Source organism: Seriola lalandi, unplaced genomic scaffold (assembly GCF_002814215.2).
Source record: "Seriola lalandi dorsalis isolate HSWRI2012SDOR001 ecotype SW California unplaced genomic scaffold, Sedor1 jcf7180002054671, whole genome shotgun sequence".
Taxonomy (NCBI): domain Eukaryota; kingdom Metazoa; phylum Chordata; class Actinopteri; order Carangiformes; family Carangidae; genus Seriola; species Seriola lalandi.
Genome location: NW_019525224.1, coordinates 634,869 through 651,430, shown reverse-complemented (window position 1 = coordinate 651,430; position 16,562 = coordinate 634,869). Strand labels below are relative to the sequence as shown.

The 16,562-nt window shown below is 38.6% G+C and overlaps 1 protein-coding gene across 1 annotated transcript in view; it reads left to right on the top strand.

The window, feature by feature from the left end:
• The window catches only part of LOC111666062 (DNA topoisomerase I, mitochondrial), a 35,007-nt gene that overhangs the window by 7,237 nt on the left and 11,208 nt on the right, over positions 1–16,562 (top strand). Inside the window, exons 2-14 of the mRNA XM_087177962.1 lie at positions 1,933–2,061; positions 3,415–3,469; positions 4,492–4,538; positions 8,080–8,199; positions 8,304–8,391; positions 8,517–8,644; positions 8,812–8,927; positions 10,702–10,823; positions 13,014–13,136; positions 13,226–13,413; positions 13,894–14,038; positions 15,513–15,656; positions 16,208–16,393. Of these exons, the coding sequence (XP_087034088.1) occupies positions 1,946–2,061; positions 3,415–3,469; positions 4,492–4,538; positions 8,080–8,199; positions 8,304–8,391; positions 8,517–8,644; positions 8,812–8,927; positions 10,702–10,823; positions 13,014–13,136; positions 13,226–13,413; positions 13,894–14,038; positions 15,513–15,656; positions 16,208–16,393 (1,578 nt within the window). The 5' untranslated portion in view covers positions 1,933–1,945. The remainder of the gene's footprint in view (positions 1–1,932; positions 2,062–3,414; positions 3,470–4,491; positions 4,539–8,079; positions 8,200–8,303; positions 8,392–8,516; positions 8,645–8,811; positions 8,928–10,701; positions 10,824–13,013; positions 13,137–13,225; positions 13,414–13,893; positions 14,039–15,512; positions 15,657–16,207; positions 16,394–16,562) is intronic.

Sequence of the window (16,562 nt, the reverse complement as noted above, 5' to 3'; positions counted from 1 at the left end):
GGTTTGCTCCCCATCATCTTAGGCCTTTGTAAAATTCTTTCTGGAGCCCATATATGACTTTTTTATTGGCCTACACCCATCTTATTTCTGCCTTTGAGAATACAATAGCCTCTGAAAAAAAAAAACTGCATTGACAACCTTCTGCAGTTCACCTTTGTGGACCTCCATGGGCACATACATTTAATGCTTCTCTGTACAGCACTATTCCAAGAAGTTAAAACTTCCTTTTCGATTGGAATCCATCATCCGATGTAAAAACATCAAGCATCTGACCTATATTGTTTCATAATATTTGCTCTGCCTCCCTGTAAACTGATATTGAGCCACTCAATCTTGCCACCAACTCTAAAACAGGCTGTAAAGTGCAATTACCTTACATACTGTTTCGTTTAAAAATTTTCCTTTTTCTTCCTGTCTTTGGGTTGTCAAGTGATTTTGCTGAAATAATGAAATATTGAGTCATATGATGCCACTAACCAAAACTAATGTAGCCTAATTATTATGGTTTTTAATGAGGAATTTTGTAATATTGTCTCATTTCTTATACAGTAAGGTTTCTACTCTGACAAGAATACAATTATAGTAAGAAAAAATATAATTAATATGATTATATCATTTTGGATTTAAATTCAGCCTAAAACTAGAAGAGCACTAAGACAGCACAGATCAATTTTTTGATTATTGGAAGCATTAGTATAAAACAATGGTCTTGTCTGCTAAAACAACGTAGTTGCCAAATATGGCCTATGCAGTAGTATTCATCTTCTGGGCCTGGGAGGAAGTGGGGCTGACGAAGATAAAGCCTTGCCTCGGTAAAAGGAAAAAGAGTAGATTTTTCTGTTGAAATGGCAGTTAAAGTGAGGTCAAATACTGCAGATTTGAAGAGGGGATGTGATGGCACTGCCATAACACAAACCAAATGACTGGAGTGAAATAAACTTGTGTCAAGACAAGAGGTTAATCAAGAGCTAAACTGAGGTCATTAAATCAAGTGGTGCTTGAGATTTGCTTGATTGACTCCTGTTAAGTGCAACTTTGCACTTCCATTTCTAATATTCTCTACTTCTGCCACTATTTTCATTACACACATGGCATACATCAATCCACAATACATTTCTGCTTTCCAAACAGTAATACTGCAACGTGCAAGGCAAAAGAAACAATGATAGAGGTTTTGTCAGTCAATATCATGATGCCTCATCCATCCAAGTTACAAAACATTTAACACCATTGCCAAACCAATCCATATAATAATTTAAATGATCCAACACAGTTCCTTTCAAGTTTTGGCACAGAAAAGTCAAGTGTTTGGGAGACCCCAACCAGTCATTTCTGCAACACCTGAACACAATACAATACATGTTCCTATCAATACAGTTCCCAGAATCGCACAGGTTATAGAATTCGGCGTAACACCACCCAACCTGGCAACGTGGCAACGTGGCAACTCTCAGAACTTCCTCAGCCAATCAGAATTCAACTTGAAATGACGCCAGTGCAGGTCAACGCGAGCAAAAGGCAAAAATCTAGCGAGACCGCGCCCTGTAAATCAAGCGAATTTAACCGCCCAATAGTTTGTATTTCACTCGAAAAATAACCCAATATTTGCCGACATTAAAAGTGGTGAGCAAGTCGATTGATACCATACAGTTTTACAGGCTAGCTATGTACTACATTTTTTTACTTGATACCCCAATGCGGAATAAGAGATAATTGTAATTAGCTCACTAATAGTGGTAACTAGCTAACATTCAAGTCAGTTTTTTTTTTTTATTCTGCCCGCGCTGGCTGAAGTTTGCTAGCTAACTGGCTAACTTGGAAGGCCAAAGCTTTCCAGGACGGTTAACATTTTAATATTGTGAATCCTGATTTTTTCATTTTGTAACTAAATGCGTTTGTTTCTGACCGGTTAATGTACACTGCTCCACCAAGGTCCATGTGAGAGATGGGAAGAGAGAAGGACGCTAAAGGAGAAGGGAAGGCCAAGCACAAAGCAACGAAACTGAAAAGGCTGAGTGATCATGCAAGCGCCGGTGCTGGGGGAGATACGCTCATGAACAGGTGTGTGTGTGTGTGTGTGTGTGTGTGTGTGTGTGTGTGTGTGTGTGTGTGTGTGTGTGTGTGTGTCTGCACGTGTGAAGAACAGAAAGAAAGAAAGATGGATAGAAAAAAAATGTTTGCTGACAGGCACAGTTTAGCTAGCAGTTAATCATTATTCCCTCAAGGCCGAGTCAAGTGCCATTATCAAACAAGTTACCTGAGTGATTCCCTGTCATAAGAACAAAGTTAGAGCAGCTCTCTAATAATATATGCATGTGGCCTGACTACATCACATCCAACATCTGTTCACCATCAACACAAGCCACACATCAAAGCTGGTTTTTGCATGGAGCAAGCAAGAGGCAATTCCTTTCATGTTGCTGAAATGTGGAGACAAATTAATTTGCATAAAAAAATAAAATAAAAACGAATACTTACAATGGTGATAAATCAGACGAGAGTGAGAGCAATATGGCAGTATGTATGTGCTACTAGAGGACTAACACAAAACTGTTACTGAGAGAATGCTATGCTGGCTGATCTGTCTAGGAGGCTGATGGCATCAAGTGCGTGCATTAATTTCACTGAGTACAGTGGGTACTCCATCTTCATATGAATAAATTAATTTACCTTGATATCTGATGCGTTTATTACCATGCATATGTGAACAGACAAATGAATGTGGAGTGATCTGTCATTGGCTTGTGTAATTGATGAGAGCAGAGAGATGAATAGACACCTGTATGCGCTACTGGCAGTAAGCAGGCAGTTTTCTGTGACAGCTCATGTTATTTCATGGCACACTGACTGAATTACTGATTAAGCATCGACTTATCATCCCCAGCTGCAAGACTCATGGAACTAATTTTCCTTAGCATAAAAGTGCCTCCTGCTTTAACTGTTTTATTGCCAAAATCAAAATTTGGATTTCTGAATTAAAAATGAACATAGCTGGAAAATAATTGCAGCTCAATTCCATGATAAATTCAGCCCTGAAGGCTGGAAAGGTCAAATTGAAATGAAACATGTTCAAAGCTGTACGGAAAACCTCTGGGACACTGCTTGTCTAATTGGTGGCATTTTATAGCATTGTCTGACTAGAATGATACTAACCAGACAGAGACATGAATCTAACATCAGCCTAATATGCTCTAACTTTAAGCCTGCACTTGAAAAGTGCAGCTCAGACTGTCTCCAAGAGGCCTTTTCAGTCATGTCACAGTAACAGGGAAAGCTGATTTTTTAATTAATTTTTTTCTTGCAGTTGTACTATTTTTCCTAACTGCTCATGTATTACAAATACTGCATCACTAACAAGCCTTTCCTCTTCTTCTCATTGTCATTCTTGTAACATCTTGACGCCCTGATGTGCAGCGTAAAGCCAACTAAATCTAGAGAGAAAGCTGATAATGGAAAGTCTAAAAACAAGGTAAATCACTTATTTTCTTCCTTCTCCTCTGCATTGAACGATACATCTGGACAAAATTTGACCCGATGATTGCACTGTCATCTTGACCAACTGAGTGTCATGAGAGTCCATCTATAACTCTTGCCCTCTGTGGAATTAGCATTAAGTTCCAGGGTAAAAATTCCATCCCCTATTACCTACTGACCCCGACTCAGACTGACATAGCCACACTACAAAAGCTTGTCCCAGTAGGATCCCTCCCTGCAATTGGATTTCCACAACATCGGCTGAGTATATTTATGCATCCAATACCCAGGCTGTTGGAAGTAATTATTTTATGGCAGTGTTTTGATTACAGTGTTTAAATGGTAACCCAATTTATCTGATAACACAAGTTCATTTAATAATCATTGTACTGCCTCCCACTCCACAGCACGGTGCTATGTTTCTGGCTACAAATAATTTTCATTATAATTTAATCTGCCAGTTTTTTTTTCAATCAATAAACCATAATATTATTTTTTGTATAAAATTTCAGACAATAGTGGAAAATACCCATGGTGACGTCTTGGAGTAGCTTGATTTGTCTGAGCAGCAGTTGAAAAAAACCAAGAGATGTTCAGTTTACAATGATATAAAACAGTGTAAAACAGCAAATTCTCGCCTTGGAGAAGCTGGAAACTGAATGATTTGTGTTTTTGCTTGATGAATTGATTATGAAAATGGATTAATTTCCTGTTGATTGACTTAGACTCTTACCCTCTTATCAAGAGCCTAAGATGAAAGACTTTGCCTGATATTTTTATATGTTTCATGAGTCAAAATGGTACATTATTCAGACACTAGGAGTCCTTGAAGATATGATACGACGTCTTGTGGTTGTATGAATGTTTGAACACTTGCATAAATTTGTAAAAAAAAAAATTGTTTATATGCAAGAAGTTAGTGTGTTACAATGCACAGTGTCATGGGCCAGCTGTGGGAATGTGCTTGGAGTGCAGTTATGCTGTGTTGTATAAGCTTTATGCATGTCCTTCCCTCAGGTCAAGACACCTAAGAAAGAGACCCTTGAGTCAGCCAACAGTCCCAGGTAGGGATGAAGTCTTAATGCCAGTAGATTTAAGATTATTGAAGGGTAAAATAGTGTGCTGACAAGCTACTATGGAGCAATTGTGCCAGAAATCTTATTTTTCTCCGCTTTCCTTTTCCTCTTTCCTCTTCCCTCCTGAGGTGATGGAAATTAATTCTTGTGTTTTGATGTTCAAGGGCCCTGGACAGAAGCCGGTCCAATTTTATACAATGTGTTAAGCTCTCACAGAAAATTAATTTTACTGTGCACTGAAGACAAATATCTGTGGCTTGTCAGGAAAGTAATAAATGAAAATGCATGGTTTGAGTAGTTGGATGCTCAGCAGGGTGTTGCTGGGATGGCAGACTTTGGCCGAAGGCTTGCTGCGTCAAATCTGTCTCACAGCAGTGTTTCTATACAGTTGGTAATGGATTGTATCCCAGATGCGGAGTTAGCCCAACCCAATATGACGAGTGACATTTCAAAGGAGATGTGACTTGGAAAAACTATTTTGCTAAATTCTGGCTTTTAATGTCTCCCTTTAGGGTTTTTTTTCCTTCAGAAAGGCTCAGGTGGTAACTGTGCTAGTTGAGTGGGTTTCATGTAGGGAGGAAAGTTAAGGCAGCAGAGTTGAGGAAGAAACATAAGGCTATTAGAACCACTGACCGTAAATGTCAATGGACGCAGTGACCCACCTTCCTTTGTATAGCTTTTTATGGATTTTGCTCAGCGGTGCAGTATACCAAAAAACACGACCATTTTTACACACCCTTTTTTTCTCTTTCCACATCGAGCAGTTGAACTTAACAGCTAAGCCACAGTGCACACAGTGCAAAGTAATCTAAAAGAAAAACTAAACAGAACAGGCAGAAAGTTAGACAAAGACTTCTCCGATATATGTTATTTATAGTGAATATATAAAGAGTTTTGGCTCACAGGTAGTTTGCCTACTGCGAAGGTTAAGAACATTAATGTAACAGTAATTTGTGATTGTGACACATTGTGACACCTGCAGGCAGGCAGTTGGGTTTTTGCATTTACTTGTCACATTAAAAATCCCTAAATCCCAAAGCTTTATGCAAAGGGAACGTAATGGAACCAATTCTGTCCTTACGGATATATTTATGGCTATATTATGGCATAAATAGACCAATTCACAGTCCAGACTGAAAGTACTTGCACAGTTGCAAATTTCTTGTTCTTCAGGCTCTGTGCTTAAGGACATTCAGTTTGTAATAAAGTAATGGATAATACATTAAAGTGCCAAGTCTCAGCTTTAATTTGAGTAGATTTATGTCAATTTGAAAGAACTGTGTGGGGAATTTAGCCCTTTTAACACAGACTGCCCAAAGTTCAGGGGTTCAAAACTAATTGGACAGATACACATGAAGTGAAACTATATGATCATATTTAATATTTTGTGGAAAAATATTTTGCGTCCTTTGGATTTCACACACAGTTCTGTCTATAATAATGTAACCTATTCAAATTAAAGCTGAGACTTGTCACTCAATTGTAGTGTCCATTACTTAATTTCAATTTGAGTGTGCTGAAGCCCAGAGCCTCAAGAACAGAAAATGTTTAAGTGTGGAAACACATATGGTCTGGACTATACAGGAGAAGTTTTGTTTTGTCAGCATGATGTCTTCATGAAGAATGTTGTGGAAGTTGGACTAAGCACAGTGTTTGTGTAGCATAACTGTAGTGAGGGCAGGAGTCCCTCATTGTGTTGCCATGCACTTACTGTGCAGGTTTTCCTGTGAGCATTTGCTGGAAAAAAAAAAGCATACATGGCAAAAGGGGCTGGAATTTATATTCACAGTTTAATCGAACTTGACGTGCTGGATAAATGCAAAGGTCAAAAAATGATTAAAATGACAGTTTGATGTTTGATTAAAGAAATTGTAGTGTAAAGCAGGTAAAGGTCAGTGATTATCATCCCTCCCCTAGTAGATGGCAACCTTGTTTTCATCTCTACTAACTTGCAATATGAAGGACTGGACTTCAAAGGGTCATTCTGCCATTATGTTGAAAAAAGTGCAAGGCAGCAGATTTTGTCTATATCAAGATGCTGACAATAAAATGTCTACAAATTTGTAGAGAGTAGTGAATGAGTGATTTTAGACTCGGCACACGTGTTCCTAATAAAATGAATAATGGCTCAGTTCTCTTCCGGTGTGACAGTGAGCCAGTACATTACAAGGACCCTGACACCAGTTTTATTATTATGCCTATGCGCTGTTGACAGCCAGGGCATTATGTTTTTGAGTTGTCCGTCCATCTGTCCATCCCATTCTCATGAATGTGGTATCTCAGTAACACCTGAGGGAATTTCTCCAAATTTGGCACAAACATTCACTTGGATTTAAGGACGGACTTATTAGATTTTGGTTGACAAAGTTCAAGGTTAAGATGACCTCACATTCCTGTGAATGCAATATATCAGGAACGCCCAGAGAGAACTTAATTGATTCATCATCTGAGGCAAACATTCACTAGGACTCAAGTTCGCCTGATTAGAATTTAGTGGTCGAATGTCAAGGTCACTGTGAACTCATAAAACACATTTTTGGTATAACTCACAAATTCATAAACTAATTATCACACCATGTAACACAAATATCTAATAGGAAAAAATGATAAAGTGATGACATTTTATATCCAATTGGCCAAGGACCAACCTCATTGTGACATCATGATGTTCTTGCAAAAACACTCTGGCCATTATTTCATGCTGTAATTCAGGAAGGGGAGATTGTGACCATATTTCCTGCAGCTAGTTGTTGGAGGCATACAATGACAAGGTGGTGATTGTAGTTCATACCTGTACTTTTACTACTGTGACACATGAGAGAGTGAGAGAGGGCACATTATCCTCAATCAGAAGCCATCAGGGATCACACTGTAGAAGAGCAGAGAGAGTGCATTAGGCTCATATCAGGTGGTTGCTAACACAACAGATTGTAATTGGGATCCAGTAAGCCACTTCCAGTTTTGTACTACAGTGCTTTCCATTTTCCACATTTCCCTCTTAACTAAATGTTATGTGAAAGAATGGGAATGTTGTTATTTATTAACAGTGGTGACACTGATTTGTTGATTTCTTAATTTGGCACCTTTTCCTACCCATCAATTCCTCACTCTGCAGGGAAATCCAAGGTTGCAGTTGTGTAATTATTTTTTAATTTCTAATCCCTGTGATTATGTCAATATCATCGCTGTTTCGATAATGTTGTTTAATAACCATAATTATGTGTGATTTCTTTTGGTCAGTGAATCATAATTGTGTGCTCTAGGATTTTTTTTCTCTATTCTGCATAGAAGGGTAATTTAGTCCTGACTTTAGCCAAGAATTTGTCAGACAGCAGTTAAAAGGAACCATTAAGCTTTTACTCTATCTTTGTATTTGCTTGTTAAGTAAGGGCTAATTCAAAATCAACATTTCAAGTCGGATTTCCTAAGACAAATTAGAGCAAAAAAACAGTTAATAAGTATTTAGGAATTTGTTTGTGCTAATTCCGTCAGCTTCATATGGACTATGACACTTCTTTTTGTGGTTTAGCAAGTTGGTGAAACAGGAGCCAGAGGATGAGGACTTTACTGTGAAGAAGAAGGGGTTGAAAAGGAAAAGAATTAAAGATGAGCCCATGGAAGGCCCTTCACTTTCCACTGCCACACCTACGTAAGTGTGACCAGGTCAGACTTGGATTGGCAAGTAGTTTCACCTGTCATTTTTTCTGTATTGTATAAGCCGTTAGCATTCTTTCTGTCTCTGGATACCTTCAGCTATAAGAAAAAAAACAAGCAACATGGGCAGGAAGACAAAACTGATGGAGAAGCTCAGAAAAAGAAGTCAAAGAAGAGAACAGAAAAGGTAAACATTTCTTCCTGTGGTAATCTGTCGTCATCAATAATACTTCTGCTATATGAAGTTTGTTGGGGATGTGGTTCAATGTGGGAGTGTTTGAATTCAAATCGTATGTGTTTTTCTCGGCACAGTTGGTAAAGAAAGAGGAAGAAGAGCATTCAGCCTCAAAAAAACCTAAGAAGACAAAGGGGGAGATTGAGGAGGCAAGACAGATGAAGATCAAACAGAAGGAGGAGGAGGAGCAGAATCGCTGGCGATGGTTTTGAAATGCTGTTTTTTTTTTTCTTTCCATCTTGTATTGATCTGGATCCACCACACCCCTGCACACACAGACATAGACACAGACAATCAAATATAATGCAGAGAGGAGAAATTTTCACTTTCTCAGATACATCCTCATATTTTCATTGTATTGCTTTCTGTCAGGTGGGAAGAAGAAAAGTACGAAGATGGGGTGAAATGGAAGTTCCTGGAACACAAAGGACCCTACTTCCCTCCTGACTACCAGTCTCTACCTGACAACGTTCACTTTTACTACGACGGTCAGTTGAGTGTGAAAGTTGAATGTATGAGAAAGGGTGATTAAAACAATTGTGAAAGGGTTTAACTCAAGCTATTTTTGACGCACTCCACATTTTTACTCTTATGACAGTTATTTAAAAATAATGAGGTACTAAGTGTATTCAGAAAAATCGGACTACGGTTTGACGGGTGTTGTGAAGTAAAACTGCATATGGGAAAAAGTTGTATAAAGGACATTTGTGGCTCAAGAAGACCCTGAGCAAAATTTCCTAATTGTCTCAGGTGATGACACCTTAGTCAGCGTCAATTGGGTCCTAAGACTTTGAAAATGAAAAAATTCTGGGAGGTGTGGCGTTTGAAAGAACTGGTTTTACCAGACCTGTAGCCCGCTCCTCATCTCTGCTTGAGACTCCAGGCTACATTAGCCACTACTAGTGTAATACTAGTGGGGGGTGAGACTATCTCTGGTACTGCTGCATAGATTTTCTTTTTTTGTAAACTGTCAAACATTAGTCTAATGATGTTATGAGTGCAGTGATGGGTCTGTGGAGAAATCTTTTAAGATAAAATAAAAAGCAGCAGAAAACAACAGCAGAAAGCACATAACACATATGTAAATGTATTTTACATATTTTGAAATTTGTAAAACAACTGACAGCAAGTATAAGTAAAGAATCCATCATTTTGAAAAATTTTGAGAGATGGACCATTACAACACTGTAATTGTACTGTATAGTCTAAATTATATGAAAATCTGTTGATTTAAAAAAAAAAAAAAAAAAAAAAAAAATGCCCTCAGAAGTCTTTAAAAGAAGATAGTGATTTCTCAAGTCTGAATTATTCAAGTAGGTTGTTCCAGAGCTTAAGTGCAATAAGTGCAAAGGTTTAAGTCTGAAGTATCACTCTTATGAAATGCTTTCTGGCTTCGTTCTTTGGAAGAGTCATCTTTCAGCGGGACACCTAACCCTAAACATCCACTAATGGAACGCCAGGCCTGTATGACGTTCAAGAAAAAGTGTGGAGTGTTTAAATTACATAGCTTTCCTTCCAGTCACACGACCACAGTAACATGACCTCGAAACCTTCTCAGTATATTTGGGAACACTTGAAAAGGGAACGGGTGAGTAATATTGGAAAATCACAAGACACTCGTAGAGATGCTTTAAAATTAGATTCAATCTTATAAATTAAAACCAAACAGAGTGCAAGCTCCAAGGACGAGGAACAGTGGACAAAGTTGTGTATAAAACAAAAGAGTTCTTTGAAGTAAATCTAATAATGCCAGTGTACAGCCCTCCCAATTCAGTTGTTAACGCACGCAAGACACACATCTTTAGGACACCAAAGGTGTATTGGGTCAAACACTGATTGATGACTGTAATTGTTTCTGCTTTGTTTAGCAGTCAAGGCACAACGGTGTCCTATGGGGAGTTGGTTTGATCTGTTAATTCCTGTGTGTGCATGTACTTGTTTGTACCTCACTCTTAGTCGCAGGGCTGAATGTAGATCTTTGTCCTTGTCTCTAAACGTCCCTCTTTAAATTCATAGATTACTCTGACAGGACTCTAGAGAAGCTGAGGTGGGTGTTATTGCATGCTGGAGTTTGATCAAAGGTATAAAAGTGAATTATTGGGACTAGTGGACAAGCTGCATGCTGTGCTATTTTAATTTTCATTGTTTAGCTTCTGCTAAACCTCTAGGACATTGAGGACAGAGTGCATTAATGATCGACAAATAAAAATGTTGTCCAAAAAAATAATCATTGAAGTCGTGTGCTTGTGTTTGTCTGTACAGGTAAGAAGGTGAAGCTGAGCCTGGCAGCTGAGGAGGTGGCGCTGTTCTTTGCCCAGATGTTGGACCACGAGTACACCACCAAAAAGGTCTTCAGGGAGAACTTCTTTAACGATTGGAGGAAGGTAAAGCCAAAAGGCATCATGGATCTTTTCAGTTTTGGAAGGAAAAAAATAATTGGTTTTCAGAGCTGATACCTGTTCCTCAGAGTTTTATTCCTAGTAGTAAAACTAAAATCAACAAGTGAAATGAAGTGACTTTGACAGTTGCATTAAAACAATCTCCTTAAAAAATCAAATAAGATATTCCCATGCTGAACAACAGTCTTGTCAGATTTCTGAACGTGAACCATTGTGGTTTTCGTCCAGTCTCATTTCCCCTGATGCTGCCACAGCGATGATGGCTGGAGGCTTTGTCAGGCATGGTTAGTTTGCTGTGTACATGAGTCTTTATTGTGTTTACTGTTACTTTAGGGGAATAATGTTTACGTTGGCATAAAAAGTACAATAAATCAAAAGTGTCAGCTTCTGCAAATGTCAGCTGCAGAAACTTTCTCTTGATAACGTCCGATTACAATATTAGTTGTCTGTAGTTGCAGCTTTGTGTTAGAATATCTGTGTGCTGTAAATAGTAGAATATATGTGTGTAAAGTACGGGTTGCGTGTGTGACTGGTACATGAATGCCGGTGTCTGTCAGGGTGTCCTCTGTATAGAGAAAACACTGTGCCAAGCCCCAAGGCATATCATGCAGAATTAATTTTGCGCTGCTTAGTGCTCAATGCACTTGAAAATACGATTTGTGTGAAGGCATTGATATGCTAATCCATACAAGTAGCTCCCCTGCATATGAACAAATCCAATTAAACAGTTTTATTATAGCCGGAAAAAACTCTCCTCGCTCCACTGCCCTCAGTGCCCGCCCACTGTCGGGTGTCAGTCATGCTTAGACATGCAGACTGACTGCCTGTCCACACTGTCAGTGTGTGTCTGCACAGAGGTGTGTGTGTTTGTGCATGTGTGCTGATCTTGAGGTCTGTTTTGACATCTCATCTCCTATGACCCTAGATAACAAAACTGGACTGGTGGTGCTCTAAAAAGCTTGGTAGATGAGTAATTTTTTTATCCTAAGTGGATATGTTCAGGTCAGATGCGCTTTGTGTGCTGAATAGTTAACCCATTTAAGTTGCTTATATTATGATCTATGTTTTTATATGATCACTATTAGGGTTACTGCCCTGTTTTTGAGGAGCACTGCTGTAGTGATGACTGATGACAGAAAGATCTAGATGTCCAGGTCCTTTTCATTGTTTACTGTTATGTTCTGCCTCTCAAGGCCAGTGTGACCTTGAAAAATCACATCCATGAGGTGTATATGAGCAGATCGTCCTCAAAATGTTGGCCTCGAGTTCATGCAGCAATAGCTTTCTCGTCTGACAGCATGAGGCCGTATTAAAAGCCATCATGTTGTCGTGACATTTTAACGCCAGAAAATACTGAGATGAATCATAAAGTCTCCACTGAGTCGCACTGTATTGCTGGCCTGTTAGTAACCTCTTTGATGGGGTGACCGCTTGTGCAATAACTTTAGAAAGTTGACAGTTGAAACTGGGCTGTTCTGCTGTTGCTGCCTTTAGTGTACTGTAGTGTCAGCAGTGTTTGTGTTGCCTGCTTGGTAGTGGCCTTTTTAGGAGGAAACCGTCTAGGCTCTGGCCATAACGAAACCACTTTTTTCTTTTTCTGTCCGCCTCCAAAATGTTCCCATACTGCTGACTTGAATGTGCCAGGGGGGATCTGCAATCTTAATGTTATTGTCCATCTTGTGCTAATTAAACTGCCACACACAGTTGGAAGACAATAAAATAGGTGTAATGTGTAATATTTACAAAATTCAGTTCAGGTTGCCCCAACTTTAAATACAATTTCAGAATCACTACACCCCTATTATGTATGTTTATTATTCCTCACACTGATGCAGTTAGTTCAAAGCGGCAAGGACAGTTAATCATACATCTTGGATTATTAAGGCTGCAACTATGGATTATTTTCATTATAGATTAGATGGATCGGTTAAATGTTTTTTTTTTTTTTATATATATATTTAATGAATTTAGAAAAGTCAGTGTATGTCAATAAGAAAATGCCCATCAGTTTCCCCAGAGGCATTTTTCCTCTCTGTTTGATTAATGACTGAAAAGATAAATTTATAATCAGAATTTTTACTGGTTAATTTCCTAATTGTTTTAAGGATATGACCATTTATATGCTGACTCAAGAGGAGAACGTACTTCAGTGTAACACACTTTGTGCCTGTTTAGGAAATGACCCATGAGGAGATGTCACTGATTAAAGATCTTGACAAATGCAACTTTGGAGACATTCATGCCATGCATAAAGCCAAGGTGGAGGCCAGGAAAAACATGACCAAGGAGGAGAAACAGGTAAGGCTCTGGCTTTTTTTTTCTTCTTCTGTGCTGTTGCTGTCATTTAGGTTCTGAATAACTGATTTTTTGCTTTATATCTGTTGAAGGTTTTAAAAGAAGCTAATCAGAAGATAGTGGATGAGTATGGCTACTGTTTGCTGGACCACCACAAAGAACGTATAGGCAACTTTAAGATTGAGCCTCCAGGGCTGTTCAGGGGTAGAGGCGAACACCCCAAACAGGGAATGCTGAAGAAAAGGATCCAGCCAGAGGATGTCATCATCAACTGCAGCATGTGAGAGTGGGATTATGACATCGTACTGATGCATAAGTAAAGGCAGGCCTGATGAAAAATCCATCATCCTAGCTGCTATAAATACACCTCTTGGTGCGACCTTCTGGCTGAGCACAGGAAAACTATATCCATTGACTTAAAGAAAATAAAGAAATAAAGCAAGACCTCTATGCACAAAGTGTTTAAAAGTTTGGATTCATAAAGAAATCACTTCAATCTTTTCAAATTGTAGATTTACCACCTTTCTGGGATTGCAATAGAGCTGCACATGTATTGATAATACACAGCTTCACAGAATGTATTTTCTTTAGTTAACCTCTGGAATATGGTTTGAGGTAGCACGTCACTCAGGAATGATTGTTATGCATCACTTATTCACTGCCTGGTGTGCAAGGCTGTACTGGTGTCACATATTTATGTTCAGGAGACCCCCCCCCCTTTATACTCCAATGCTATAACTGAATTTTCTTGCTCTGACAGAGAATCATGTGTCCCGGTGCCGCCTGCTGGTCACCACTGGAAGGAGGTACGACATGACAACACAGTGACGTGGCTGGCCAGCTGGACTGAGAACATCCAGGGCTCCATTAAATACATCATGCTCAATGCCAACTCAAAACTCAAGGTAACACAAGCCGGTCAGCCTGCTGCAAAAAGGGAAGGGAAAATGCTCTTAATTAGACACAGGCACATTAGTCACAAAAAAGTTGCAACCAGTTTTACTTTTTTAAAACTTAATCCGTTGTTGACAGTCAGTTAATAAATACATTCATCCACAAGCACCTGAACGCACCTTCAATCAAATGTTGCTTTAGCAGTCCTCGTACTCAACAATTTGCCACTTAACAAAAATTTTGCTTTGACAACAATGACAGATGTCATGTTTTTAAACGTAGGGGATTATGCATCTCAAGCATATCACACTGGCATGAATGGAGACCTGTCACTGCCTGAAAGGTAGAAAGAACACATTCATAAAATCAAACCATAACAGTCTTTCTCAGAAAATGGTCAACATTTGTAATTGGGAGACGACCTATAAAATTTAGTCTTTTTTTTAGATATGATAGATTTTGAGTTTAGTTTTAACAAATGTAGATAATTTATGTTTAGTTTACTGTATATTTACAATGAATCAAATAACTACTTTTGTTATGATTGAAATAGGGTGCTGTCCCATAGCACCATTTTTGCTATGTATTCGGCACCATTGAGTAGTTGCCTTACCAGAAGTTGTTCAGCCAACACTGCAAGTTGAATGAGAGAGAGCTGTCTTATTTGCTATATACTATGCTATATATTGTTCACTTGAAATTCACAGTAGATATTTAGGGATCTTCCAAACACTTCAAAAAACAACAAATTCAGAAGGTGTCACTTTGAACACAGTTCCTGACCCTGTTGGCTTTAGACTAGAGCTGTAATTCTAATATTGATCTGTATTGTAGAACAGCACCTAATATGCATGTTTATCGTGGTCCAAAACTGTTTGTGTAGAATATTTGCATTTAATGACCCTAATATTTTTTATAAACTATTAAAATTCCATAATGGTTTTGTTGGAGTATAAATGGCAATCCCTCTGAGTTATGTGTGTTAAAAAAGATTTGTGTGCGACAGCTCGTTTATTCTTTCCCTTTCTTTCATTCTCTTTCTCTTCCATTTGCTCATTCTTCCTCTTCCTTCTCTCCATCTTTCATCTGTAAAGGTTAAGTTATTCCACTTTCAGTCTCCATGACAATATGTGTGTGATGGCGGGTTTAATTGTTCCTTGGTTGCAATTTATAATCAGTTGCAAAAATAGAGAATTTTTTCATTATAGTTGTGTAGCTGTGTGTTTTTATATTCCTTTTCTTTTGTGTGATATAACAATCTGCATTTGTGTCATGACCATATGACTATACTGAAAAACAATTTGATGTGATGCTTTTCAATGAAAATGACTTCATGTTGTTATTTCGTAGCCACTGTTACATTACATTTTGTCTCTTTAGTTCTTTGTTTCATGTTTACTTTTCTCATCTTTCCCTCATTCTTGCTTTCTCTTTCTCTACTCCCCTCTTTCTCTTCTTTTCCTTCCTGTCATCCTATCAACACAGGGAGAGAAGGACTGGGAGAAATATGAGGTTGCTCGGAAACTGAAGACATGTGTGGATGACATCCGTAACCAGTACCTCCAGGATCTCAAGTCTAAAGAGATGGGCACTCGTCAGAGAGCTGTGGCCCTCTACTTCATAGACAAGGTCTGGTTCTGAGTTGATGGTCAAGATCAAAACTGTAAAAAAGTAAAGATGTAAAGAATGAGGATACCAAGTTTTATATGTTTACACATAAATGCTAGAAAGAAACTTTTGTCAGTGTCTGATTCTCCATAGTTCTCAGTTTGAACACCAAGGGCCATGTGAACATATTGGAAATCAATGCATTGTGTCTTGATTCCTTCTGTTTTTCTCACAGCTAGATGGAAGATCTTTTACAATGAGAAAATGGATTATATATAGTCATTTTTTACCCGTGACCCCAAGCTAATTATCTCAGTCTTCATTGAGTGAAATGATAGATCGAGAGTGTGATTGCTTTTGGCTCATGCCGAAGACTTTTTCAATTCCGATTCGGGTTTGTTGTGTTTACTGTGCAGTTCTCTATTTCTGTTTCATGTCCTGAGCCTATATATATTTAGTACTTATTTGATTGGCACGTTTGTTATGGGAATAGGAGAGGTGGTGGTCAAAGTGGTTGGTGTGTACGTTTGAATTTGATGTGTATTTATCTGCATCTTCTCACCTAAAAAAAGCTGGCGCTGAGAGCTGGTAATGAGAAGGAGGAAGGAGAGACGGCAGACACAGTGGGCTGCTGCTCGCTACGAGTCGAACACATCACTCTGCATGAGCAACTGGAAGGCAACGAGTGTGTGGTGGAGTTTGACTTCCTGGGTAAAGACTCCATTCGCTACTACAACAAGGTCCCTGTCATCAGGAAGGTAAAGGAACAAAAGACGCATAAACTGACGAACACCTCCACATCCATCCTTTTTAATTTGTAGATTGTTTGGACCTGAAAACTGTATTTTGTAAATATCTTTACTTAATATAGTTCATACAGGGCAAGTCCAATTCTCTATTTGAGAAGACATCAGCAAAACACAAGGG